Source organism: Scatophagus argus, chromosome 5, assembly GCF_020382885.2.
Source record: "Scatophagus argus isolate fScaArg1 chromosome 5, fScaArg1.pri, whole genome shotgun sequence".
Taxonomy (NCBI): domain Eukaryota; kingdom Metazoa; phylum Chordata; class Actinopteri; family Scatophagidae; genus Scatophagus; species Scatophagus argus.
In genome coordinates this window covers 18,868,719-18,880,597 of record NC_058497.1, presented here as the reverse complement: position 1 = coordinate 18,880,597, position 11,879 = coordinate 18,868,719, and the positions used below count along the sequence as shown (strand labels likewise).

At 41.3% G+C, this 11,879-nt stretch overlaps 1 protein-coding gene and 1 long non-coding RNA gene across 3 annotated transcripts in view; one reads left to right on the top strand and one right to left on the bottom strand.

Annotated features, from left to right (window-relative positions):
- The window catches only part of LOC124059442, a 36,154-nt gene that overhangs the window by 455 nt on the left and 23,820 nt on the right, over positions 1–11,879 (top strand). For both annotated transcript variants that reach the window (XR_006843393.1, XR_006843392.1), the window contains exon 2: positions 326–470. This is a non-coding gene — a long non-coding RNA (uncharacterized LOC124059442). The remainder of the gene's footprint in view (positions 1–325; positions 471–11,879) is intronic.
- tmprss5 (transmembrane serine protease 5) lies at positions 160–5,997 on the bottom strand. The gene is made up of 13 exons (XM_046389429.1): positions 5,893–5,997; positions 4,925–5,063; positions 4,481–4,561; positions 3,290–3,403; positions 2,777–2,912; positions 2,434–2,547; positions 2,283–2,326; positions 1,965–2,127; positions 1,629–1,813; positions 869–967; positions 597–739; positions 310–462; positions 160–200 (listed from the first exon to the last, which is right to left on the bottom strand). Exons 1-13 carry the CDS (start codon positions 5,893–5,895, stop codon positions 192–194), a joined length of 1,383 nt encoding a protein of 460 aa, XP_046245385.1. The 5' UTR covers positions 5,896–5,997; the 3' UTR covers positions 160–191.

Here is an 11,879-nt window from a genome sequence, read left to right as displayed (position 1 = left end):
TTATGGGAGGCATAATTTATATTCAGTACATGGAAAAATATAACGTAAAAATGCATGTTGATGTTTCCTGTCTGTATTAATGTGTACATTATATAACGGACATTTAAAGTAAAAATGTTACTGATATTTTTTTTTTAATCAAACAGCAATATCAGTCGCATCCTCTGCTTGTTGTGCTCCATGAGCCCTCCTCAGTAACTCTGCAAGACAAACAAACAATATTAGCACTTTAAAAGCTCTGCTTGGGTTCCATTGTGCAGTTTTCAGTTGCACATTTTAACATCCCCTATAGCTAAAAAGTCTGTTTACCTCAATCATGTTGTAGATCCAGCCCAAGAATTCAGCCACTTTGGTGTAAACTCCAGGATGGTTGGGCTCAGCACAGCCTGTCCCCCAGCTGACGACCCCTACCAGCCTCCACACATTTTCATCCTGGCAAACCAGAGGACCTCCACTGTCCCCCTGAAGAGGTAGGCACAAACATTTTTCAATACATTTTTCTTCATTATGCCAGCGTTTCACCGTAAACAAATCACACAGGAGAGGATGAGTCATTAAAACACTTCCGCAAGGTGTTGTTAAAACACGAATCTGACCTGACATGCATCCACTTTTCCCTCTGTGTATCCGGCACAAAGCATCCTTGGTGTGATCTCTCCATTGTACATGCAGGAGCTGTTGCATTTCTTTGTGCTTATTATGGGAACTGGTGCCTCTTTCAGGGTGTCAGGCGAGTGAACTGAGAGAGAGAGCGAAGACGCAAATTTAAGGTTGCTCTTTCAGTTCACTCGGCACACTGGATCATCATGCACAAATTAGACTTGCAACAGATGTAAATTTGATTTAGAGCTGTGCAGTAGCATCTTACCGCCCTCAGGCTGTGTGTATCCCCATCCAGATATCCAACACTGTGTGCCTCCTGGAAGATCATAGTCGTACTGAGGCAAGCAGACAGGTCTAATTGTATCTAGTTAAAAGGAAAAAGGGTAGAACATGATACTTGGGATTAAATTATTTGATTTATTTTATTATTTATCCATTCAAATCATTTTTACAGCTATTAAGGCTTTTTTCCATGCCGTTTGAGAGACAAACACATGCTACATTTTCTTTTTTTTTTTAAATCTCTGTCTTGTGGGCTCCCTCAAGTTTACCTTGAACTCTGAATATGGCTGAGTTCAGAAAGCATTGTTAATTAGGCCCCTAACGTCCCTCCTTCACTCGAAAATGTGTTTTCAAGTGAAACTTATTGTTCGCTTTGTTGTTTGACCTTCAGTGTGCAGAATGATGCCTGTGCTGAGTTTGACACTGAAATGCTGTTTTCACAGTCATCTGCTGACCTTTTTTTGATCTTGTATGAAGACGTGGATGTATGAGAGATCGTGGGATTTAATGTTGTGTATATCCTTATGATTACAGAAGGTAGTGGACCCTGCACACCTGGCAATCATAGCTTATTCTCTTTAAAAGGAGGAGGATACCACTTTTGCACTGGTCTGATGAAGGCTCTTTTGCTGAAATGTGTCAGCATAAGAAAATAAAATGGTAAACTGAGAGCACACGATTGATTATTTTTTTCTATGTGTTTTTGGAGTGCTGCTGTTTCACAAGCAGGCTCCCAGACTGACCTGAGAAATTCAGCGGGGTCCTCAGTTTCATCAGGGCTATGTCACTGTCATGGCTCCTGTGGTTGTAGTCCTTGTTGTAGATGATCTTCTCCACGGCGTGCCCTACGTGCTGAGCCATTTTAGCCGAACTGCGGGTGACGATACCGGCATAGACCACCCAGCTGGATACCTGTGGTAGCCTGTAGCTGACATTTCAGATAAGAAAAGAGGAGGCAGATGCTGACAAGAGAGAACCGTCATGTGTTCAGTGTGATGCAGCTGTTAATGACTGATAATTCTCTTTTGTGGAGTCTGTAACCCCTGGACCTTCAGTGCTGGTAAGGTCAGCAGTCTTACTTGTGCACACAATGGGCGGCTGTGACTACCCATTGACTGGTGATGATGGAGCCTCCGCAGGTGTGACGGTTGCTGTAGTAGAGGCTGACCTGCCAGGGCCACCTGCCCAGCGTAGCCTCGACTCCCCCGATTATCCTGGGCAGCTTCGCTCGTGTCCCACACTCTAGACAGATATCCATGAGTTGGATCCATTATAAAGAGCAACTGGCATCATTCACTGCCACCGGTATGAAGCTTATTCCTGAAGAATTATTAAGGAACTATGGGGGTTGTTGTTGGGTGCAATGTCAAACAAAAAGTTAAGTTTAATTTGCTCACCAAAACACTGCAAAGCGATAACCTTCCCTGTAATACAGCTCCCCCTAAATGAAAATAAATTGGGTAACTAATGATGCATAATTAATGTGTTAGTAGCCACAATTTTCTCTGCATCATTATGAGTATGATGTCCTCAGACAAATCGCCTTACCTGAGTTGCCACATATTTTCCAGGTTGCTTTTGTGCTCTGAGGTAATTTGTATAAAGCCATCAGTATAGTTTGGCCCGATATCGGTTAGATTCACTCCTTTGTGCTTGGTCAGTCTTGTAAAAGAACAAATGCAAAATGGATGGTAATTGGTGTTAAGATAATTCAGACTCATAAGGTGCGAAGCAAGATTGCAAATGAGGTATTAGCAGATCATAAATAAGCCGGGCCTTCAACCTCAGCGAAGTACGCGAAGATTACAGTACAAATTAGCGAGCGGCCACTTTGTCTCAATCAGAGTTAAAGGCTGAGGTGGTGAGATGTGATCCTGACAGCAGTGCAGACCTCAGATAACCCAGCTGTCTGCACACCAGCGTTCCCAGGGACGAGTTCCACCTCTCGTAGCACACGGGCAACCAAGTGGGCAGCTTCCCCAGCTGGATCTCCAGAAGGGAGTTCTCCGGGCTGATTCTGTAAAACACTGAACCTGATTGATTGAAAATCCCTCCAGAGACAAGCTCTCAGGCAACAGTAATGAATGAGCCTCTTCTATGAGTGGGAAATGATTAGGAAAAACACCAGTGTCTATGCTAATGTAGTCAATACAAGCAGATCATTATGTGTAATGTTTTCATGTATGTCAATTGGCATCTCTCAGGAGTGAACAAAAGGCGACAAGAAGCAGCTGTTGAATGACAATTTTGCTACTGTTCAAATAAAAATCACTTCAAAGCTGAACCATGACCCAGCATCATGAATCCCGTAACAATGTGCAGCCACACACAGTTTTTCAATTCCTCAAACAGTGAGAGAGATGCCTGCCTCAGACAAACACCAGAGACGGGAGGAAACACAGACCTTTTCTGGAGTCAGACATAGAAATATCCTCTGTCACGTTGCAGAAAGGCGTCTCCTTTGTGTCCCCAAGTCCAACTGAACTCTGAGAGTAGGACGGCCTCAGCAGAATTTTGACTATATGTAGATAAAAATACAGTTGGTTGTTTAATTAGCCAGTGAGACAAGTGAGATAGGCAGCAAAAACCTGTTTAGCCTTACTGCATGACACCATATTGTCTGAATTAATACCCTGTCTGGTAGAACAATGCGATTCTCAACAATGTGATGAATTATTTTCGTATCAAAATAACAATCGCTAAAACAATAGATTAATTATTTGTTTTGTGCTCGTTCCCGATTCTTTCCTCCAAGGCTTAAAGGGCTGTTTGTGCAATTTATCGTACGCTTAAAAGGTTCTAAAAGGAGATGGATTAACACTGAATCCTGCATTTCTTACATCTCTCATCAAAATCACAAAATTTGCGGAATGCCCCTTTAATGAATGACCAATTTCATTGCAATACTATTAACAATAGACTGATGAGCCATTATCAGTGCAATTTGTAAGGATCTTTCTTTTTGATCCAAAGCCATCGAATCAGTTTTGCTGATATGAGAAGCAAAGTCCTGAGCTACTTTACATCTTATTAGAAGTTTACTACAGTAAAAAATGGGAATAATTCTTCAGATTTAAGCAAACTTCAGTAACATATAGTAGTGTCAGATAGATAAGCGGGGCAGCAATATGTTGGCTGATAAGTAAATATTAAAGATAATTTAGAAAGTGTCACTGTTGCTTAATCTACTGTTCTCTGTCCAGCAGAGAGCATTGACAGATTTGTATTTTTAACTGTAAAATCCCTGCTAGTTTATTTAAAAATTAATCCGAGAGAGTAATTTCAAATGTAGCTGTCAAAAAAGAATGGGTGAGCATATTGTTGTTGAATTAGAGCTGCAGCTATCAATTGATCATTTTTAAGGGCATTTATTAAGCAAAAATTCGAAACATTTCATGGTTCCTGCTTCTCTAATAGGAGACTTAGCTGATTATCTATGGTTTTAAACTGTGCGTCGAACAAAAGAGGCAACAATTCGAAGACGTCACGTGGAGCTTTAGAAACTTGAGGCATGCTTGACAATTTGCACATTTGATATCAGTTCCTGGTTACTGTGAAGCTAATTTAGTGATTCTTTCTTAACACAATGACTCACCTAGAAACCAGACACCTACAGCTAAGCCTCCCAGGAGTCCAACAGCACACACCACTGCCAACAGCCTCACCAGTCTGTGAGCTAAAGTAACAATTATGACTTGAGTTAATGCCTTCTGATCCCAGATATGAGCTGAGAGGAATTGTTAAATGTCAACTGTTACATATATAAACCACGGCCACACAACACAAAGACTGAGGCAGAAACATTAAGCTGTACTCCCATACGTGCACACGTTGAAAAGCCAATCTACACAGTGACATTTTTATATGAAAACACTGCTGTGCTTCTTATCACTGCACTGTATATGGTCTGATTCAGTGCAGTCTTTTTTTAGGCTTGTTAGAGCGGCATGTTTCTGCAGCTTGTGTTGTTTTGTGAAGCAGGATTGCTGTTGTAGCCTGGTGTTTGATGCCCATCGGGTGGTGCACCACTGGAGCTTACCGTGGGTCATAGAATGAATCCCTTTTAACCAGCCCTGCACTCCTTTGGTTGCTGCAGCTCCTGCTGTTTCCTCTGAATGAAAAGGATGGTCAACAGCCGCCGGGTTCTCAATCACTGATAATGCATCTCCATCAAGACTCTATGAGGAGTACAGTTAGCACATCAGACCTCATTGGCGGGTTGCTCCTGTTTGATGAAATGTTGGCAAGTTTGCTTTATTTGCGACAACCACCTGCTGATTGTCTGCGTCTCCACAACAGCCTGGCTCAGTCACTTTTATTTAGGAGCATTGTAATCCTGTATTTTCACCACCACTGACCAGTCCAGATGTATCGGAGCTGTAGGTGTGTGTGTGTGTGTGTGTGTGTGTGTATCTTCTCAGTATGTTAAGTGTCATGAGGAAGCTGAAGCCTTGGCATGTCTGTTGTCTAAATCAAAATGTATTGAAACACATTTCCTGCTCCTGTTCCTGTCCTATCACTGGAGTGTGTGGATTTTTCCTGGGCTTACCCTCCAAGGAGCAGCTGTTTCTATAAGCAACATATTGTGAGCATAACAGTAATTAAAACTCTCTCCATAGATGCAAGATGCAGGCTTAGTATTATACAATTGCAGTACAAAATTCATCTATAGCGATGCAATACCATCTGCTCTCTGGTATTACTGTAGCACTTGAGTGCAGCCAAACATGCCATTTTGCATTTGGAATTAGCATGAGATGCACATGTTGCAAGAGAATATCACGAATGCGGTCCAGCTGTACAGCACAGTTCATAAGATGCACATGAATCATAAAAAAATAAAATATAAGTAAATGTGACAGAGACAAATGTGAAGTGAACAGAACATGAGTAAACAGCAGCTGTTGCCGGTAACTGTGAGGATGCAAGTGAAGGTGACAGTATGAGAAAGGTGTTGTAAGACAGATGGAGAAAGGTGTGGTGAATATTTAGTCTCCCTTTTCCTACCATGTTTTTCCTGGGGACGAGGCAGCGGGGTCGGTGCTCATCTGTAGGCCTGTGCTGGAGGTAGAGAAGTCCGTCCCGCTCACGGTGGATGCACCATTTGCCATTTAACAGAATGCAACTCTGGACTTTCCCTTCACAAAGAGACAATGAGGTCAGCAGTGGTGCAGAGAATGAGGCTGTTGTTTGTCCAGAGGGGTCATGGGGCCTGTGGAAGCAAGCTGAACCAGGTCTTTGTGGAGGGGGGGGGCATCTCCAGAGATACCTCCACACTGACTATTGATAGGACACCGAGGGTTGCTAGGTAACACTTCTTACCTGTGCCAAAAGATTGTCCGTTTTCACCCAAGACCTTGTTATTACCTGACAGTTTGTAGCTTCTGAGAAAAGGTCATAATTGCAGATTGTTGAAAAGTCTCATACCATGTCAATCCCCCGTCATTTGGAATCCAAAGCTATCATCTCTCAACAGTCAAGAACAAAATGAAGTCTGTTCTGTCTGCCCGCTGACAGATGAGACTTTCTCCTCTCTCCTTGCTTTTTGCCCAGCTCACACTCCGACTGTTTTTTGTCAGTGCTGTGTGTCTGTATTTCAGATGTTCTCTTTGTCTAATGTGCAGTGGAAAAGGTGACTTGAATGGCTTCAAAAAATAATCCTTATCTCTAAAAATAGAAAGAATAATTACGAACTGAGACGAGGAAGGCTCTTTGAAAATGGTGAGAACCTTTGAGGGAGATCAAAGTGCTCAAGTCATATCTCAGAGGACACATTGAATTTTTTTTTTTTTTATTTTAATTGAAAAAGAAATAATTAATTATATCCTTGTAGGTAAAAGAACATTTGATACAAAGGTTGTTTATGTAAGTCTCACACGTGTGGTGTGAGATTAACCAGAGTCCAGGTGAAGGGAACAACTGCCAGGAAGAAAATTCCTCCTCATCTGACTGTTGAGGCTGAATCCAAGAAATGGCTCAGATCTATTTGGCTCATCTAACAGGTGTCGTATGGAATTATTTGGAAATCAAACACAGAGTAATGAGCATTGCAGCAGTGACATAAATTGCATGTGATGGAGCAACAGCTGAAATTCATATTGCCAGGGTTGCGAGGTTAATAGTGTTTGACAACATTAGCATTGCGCTGAATTGTTCTCCTGCAGAGGCAAACACAGGAGCGAGGAGAACGTAGCTGCTGTGCGGTAATTTTCCCAGGGATTTGACGTCTCCCTCTTCTGGTGAAATTTGTTTTTTCAGACAGTTGAGTAAATAGAGCTGCCTTTCACTGGAATGAATCCATTTTCAGTCAGGGATATGCATTCAGTAGTTATTTACCCTTCATGCATGCTTGCTTTTCAGCATAATTTGGATATTTAAATTCACTTTCACAGCAGTTTTATTTTTAATTCTTTAACTTTGTGCCTCATCATTTTAAACTCCAGTTATCAAGTCTCCGCTCAAAAGGTGGTGCCTGTGAATAAAGTCTGTTTTTTAGTTGCCAATTTATTAGGTACACATAATTCAGTCTAATGCCATAAATGTACAACAACAAAAATCCTACCATCGTGAGGTTTTATGACATAATCTGTTATAGGGTTGTGGATTCAACTTAATAGTCATTTCTGAGGCTGCACTGTTTGTGGTGCTCTTCAACTGTTTTGTGACAATTAGTTGATTAATCAGTTAGTCAGTCGATATAGAAAACAGCTGAAATTATATGCAGTTGATGGGACAGGATGTCAAGCTTTTGGTGAAAGTGTGGACATTTTTCATGATTTTCTGCCATCTTATATACAAATAACTAAAAAATAATAGAGAGATTAATTGGTAATGAAAATAATCAGTAGCTGCAGCTTTAGTTACACTTAGATATTCCTCATATTTAGTCTACTCTCTGATAGGTGGACAAGATATTAGAAACACACACTTTTTTCAATATAACCCAGAACAATTCAACAAGCAAAATGGCTGGTTTTAAAAATTATTAAGCAAAAAAAAAAAACCCCAAAAAAACATAATCTAAACATCATGAGAATCGGTTTTAAGGCAGGGCTTCTGTATGTGATTACATAATTATGGTGAGTGTAGTTTATGCATGTTTAGCATAACAGTATTTAGCTTAATGCTCGCTAAAATAAATGTTCTGTTTCTTAATGAGAGACTGACTGGACTTTGGCTCATCTTCGTTTTTTGATCGGGGGGGGGGTAGTAGTAGTCACAGACACCCCAGTGTGGACTGCATTCATCCTTTTATTCGTGTAACCACAGTGTGAGGCTGCACTGCGAGGAGACTGGCTGCAGCCCAGTTTGGAGCTGGATCTATCTCCCTCTCCGCTCTGAGGGGGCCGCACGCTCCATGTTTGGTGGGGTGAGATTTGATCTGCTCTTATCTCAGCCAGTCTGCCTCTCTCAGCGTCCAAGCCTTGAATGTTAGATGTGGTCTCTTGGTCCCCGCTGAGAAATCCCAGTGTAGACTTTAACTGACCACAAGAGAGGGAAGCTTCTTTTTAAGGTTCGGACGGCGTTTTCCTCGGCAGCTTTTGTTTTGTTTTTTTGCCAAAGTTCAGCCCACCAAGGCATTTAAAGCTGATTCACTGATGTGTGGGCTGCCATCAGAGTTGTGCCATTTGATGCTGTTGGCTGTGACCCCTCGACAGAGGTGGCCTTTAAAGGTTGGCGTGCCCACAGATGCAGGGCAGTGTGGAACGTGTTATCAGTACGGCATCGTTACCTGTCCCAAATGTGTCCATTTGAATGGATTCCAAACCGAATCTTATTTGAAGGAATTTTGGGAAATACACCGCGTTTTCTTTCCAAGAAAAGATTGATACCACTCTCATATTTGTCTGTGAAGCCACAGTCAGCTGCTAGTTAACTTAGCTTAATAGTTAGCATGACTTCAAAGGCAACAAAACCCTCCCACCAGTACCTCTAAATATTACTAATTACTAATTAACGTGCCACATCTTGTGCATTAAAATCATTTATGAAAATGTAGATGGTAGATGAATTGTTTTACCTTTGAACAGAACCGGGTTAACTCTTACCCTTTTCAGCCTTTATGCTAAACCTGCTGACTCCAGCTTCATATTTAATGCACAGCTTGACTGATTCTCTGCAAGGAAGCAAACGGACTTGTTTCCCAAAGTGTCGAATGATCACTTTAACACTGTTAAAAAATATACACGCAATACTGTTACAATATTGCTGTTATCGACAACACGATAAGAATGGAGGTTATGTATTTGATGCTAATTATGCTACACAGTTAAGGTTGTTAAGTTTGGTTTAAGCACAAAAACTACTTGGTTAGGTTTAGAAAAAGATGGTTTTTGGTGACAATCTGTATGTTTTTTTTATGTAATTAGGTGAGCTAGGTAAAATACAAAAGTATGTAAGTGAAGTGATTTCTTTATCCTGCGACTAGTACAGAAAACAGAAATACAAATCTACTGTGAGCAGAACAAATCACCTTGCAATCTTTTATATACTAATTAGGTTTTTTTGCTGTTTTGCTGTACCATTCACAGAGTGTTTAGTTGCAGTTGTGCTCAACACTCAAAAACTGTAAACTGCATGATAATGTAGTTTGATGATTCACCCCATAAAAATCATTTAGGATCTTCATCTTCATTGTTAAACAACCCGTAGTGTAATGAAAATCTAACATCAGAACAGAAATGTTCACAGATGAAGCTGCTTGTAACGTTATATTGAATACACCTGCTGATTTGGTTGGGTTTGAATTTTGTTGGAACAATTTGGGATAATGTAAGCTTACAGCTCGACAAAATGCATAGCGATTTAATGCAGAAATGTTAGCTCCAACTATGGACGAACCATACAGCTGCGGATAAAATACTTATTTTGCTCTGGAAGTTCAACTCTATTATGTACCTCAAACTTAAATGAAGTGACTGAATGGACCCTAGACTTTGCCTCAGCATGGCTGAGACTGTTGGCTCCACATGTGTGCGGTGTCAGTGACCCAATCATGTGTTCAAGAAGTAAAGCTCACTGTAAACTGTCCAGGTCGTGATACAGCACAGGGTGAGGGCAGAGACGAATAATCTGCGCCCCCTCTGTCTCAACATGCACACACACACACAAACACACACTCCTACACATAGCCTGGCTCTCTCCTCCGGGCTTCCATAATTGTAGTGCTCTGCTGGCTGCCAGTGAGCTCTGCCTTCTGTGGAGCAGTAAATCCTCTGTGCTCGAGCCCTGCCTGCCTGCCGGCCTGCAGTCTGAGCTGGATGTTAGCTGCGGTGGCATACTGTCCTCTTGTGGCAGACTTAAAGTCCTCCATGTAAGATCTGCTAACCATGGCACTTAAGTAAAGGCTGGATTCATTTTTATGTGCATACATAACAATGTCATATTCATCCAAAAGTTTAAAATATTTGTGGCTTACTTGCGTATGCAGAGTCTTCCCTCCTTCGTTGTTGTCACCGTTCGAGATCCCAGTTGATGAGAAAGTGGAGCGGAAAAGTCTGAGGGAAAACAGCCATGACACTGCTTATAAAATACCTGCATCGGACAGTTTTTGCCTTTTCTAGTTTTAAATCTCTGGCAACAATTTAAATTTTGATGTGTCGACGTGAAGCACATTATAACGACACAGCAATGTGTTTATGACAGGTGTGAGCGCGGGTATGGCCTCGGCACGCTTGCTAAACGCTGTGCAGTTGTGTCTGTATTGAAAGTGGCAGGATGAATAAATAGCTGTCATGTATGTGTTTGTGTCTTGTCTTGTAGGGGCTAATGATAGTGAGGGTGGGTAAGAGCAGAGCTGCTCCTCACCAGATGGCGGGTAATGTGGTTTGCTTTAGCTGCCCACCATGCTCACTCTAATTAAACAGAGGAGATTACATTAACACTGGCAACACTCAATCTGCTCCTCCACTGAGCGTGGCGTGCACCGACGGCGGGGTTGGAGATCAGAGGTGGGGGGATTACAGAGGTGGAGGGGTCGCAGAGGTGACTGTCAATTTAGCGGAGTCCAATTACACATTTGTTTCAAGGCTAAAATGAATTTCTGTGTGAGGAAAAGGTGAAAGTAAGAAAAGCATCTAGATGGTTGGCTCCAGCTGCAAAATCTAAAAGCTTTTTGATGCTTTTTTGCAACTGCTGTTGATCTTATTTTTAAATTCCCCTTGAGCAAGACATTCGACCCCCTTCTGCTCAGGTTATGAATTCACTGGTCAACAATACTGACACTGGATCTACCGTAAAGCTATCAGACCACAAATCCAGTTATAAGAAGAGTTTATATCATTAAGAATATAGAAATTAATAAATCAGTCTGCCAGTAAATAATTCAGTTCAGTCAATAAATAGATGAATGAAATAAGTTACTGGTAAGTAATTTGAATATTTATTTATTTTGGTAACAGAGCTGTTTTGTTTTTTGAAATTGAACTGAATTTTGAAATCAGTCCTCCAGCATCAGTGTAGCTTCCTCTGAGTGCTTGTGGTGTCAGAGCTTTGCTTATAGCGTCATATCTAAAAAGAGCTCTCATTTGATGGTGTGCGTGTAGCTGCAGTTTTAAAGATGGTTGAAGTGAATGATTTGACCTGCTAACAAGTTTCAGGAGTTTGAGTTTGGCGCCCTCTAGCCATCGTCACCACCTATTGCTTATGTCTGTGGTTCCCAACCTTTCTGGGTTGTGACCTTTTTAAAACAAGATACATTTTTTTTCCCTTGTCTTGTTTTTTTTTTTTATTATTATTAATTTGAAGTTTAGACACCTAAGAAGGTAACATTACTCATTATTTCATAGTCCACATAATTTCATTTGGCAAACATCAGACTTTGTTCTCTTTTTAATCAGATGAACATGGTAACTACTTTGAGGGTCCTGAACCCACAGGCTGGACATGTGAAGCTGCTGTATAAGACCTCCCATGTGACCTTGTCAGTTTATAGCATCAGCTTCTGGGCGTTGTTAAAGATTGTTAAAAGATTTTCTTTCCCTCACACGTGTTTT

Excerpts from the sequence above, each read along its gene's own strand:
- tmprss5 (XM_046389429.1), bottom strand. Across the intron at positions 2,548-2,776 it reads AGACAGCTGGGTTATCTGAG|ACTGACCAAGCACAAAGGAG; the intron begins GTCTGCACTGCT and ends TTCTTTTACAAG. Across the intron at positions 2,327-2,433 it reads GAAAATATGTGGCAACTCAG|GGGGAGCTGTATTACAGGGA; the intron begins GTAAGGCGATTT and ends ATTTTCATTTAG.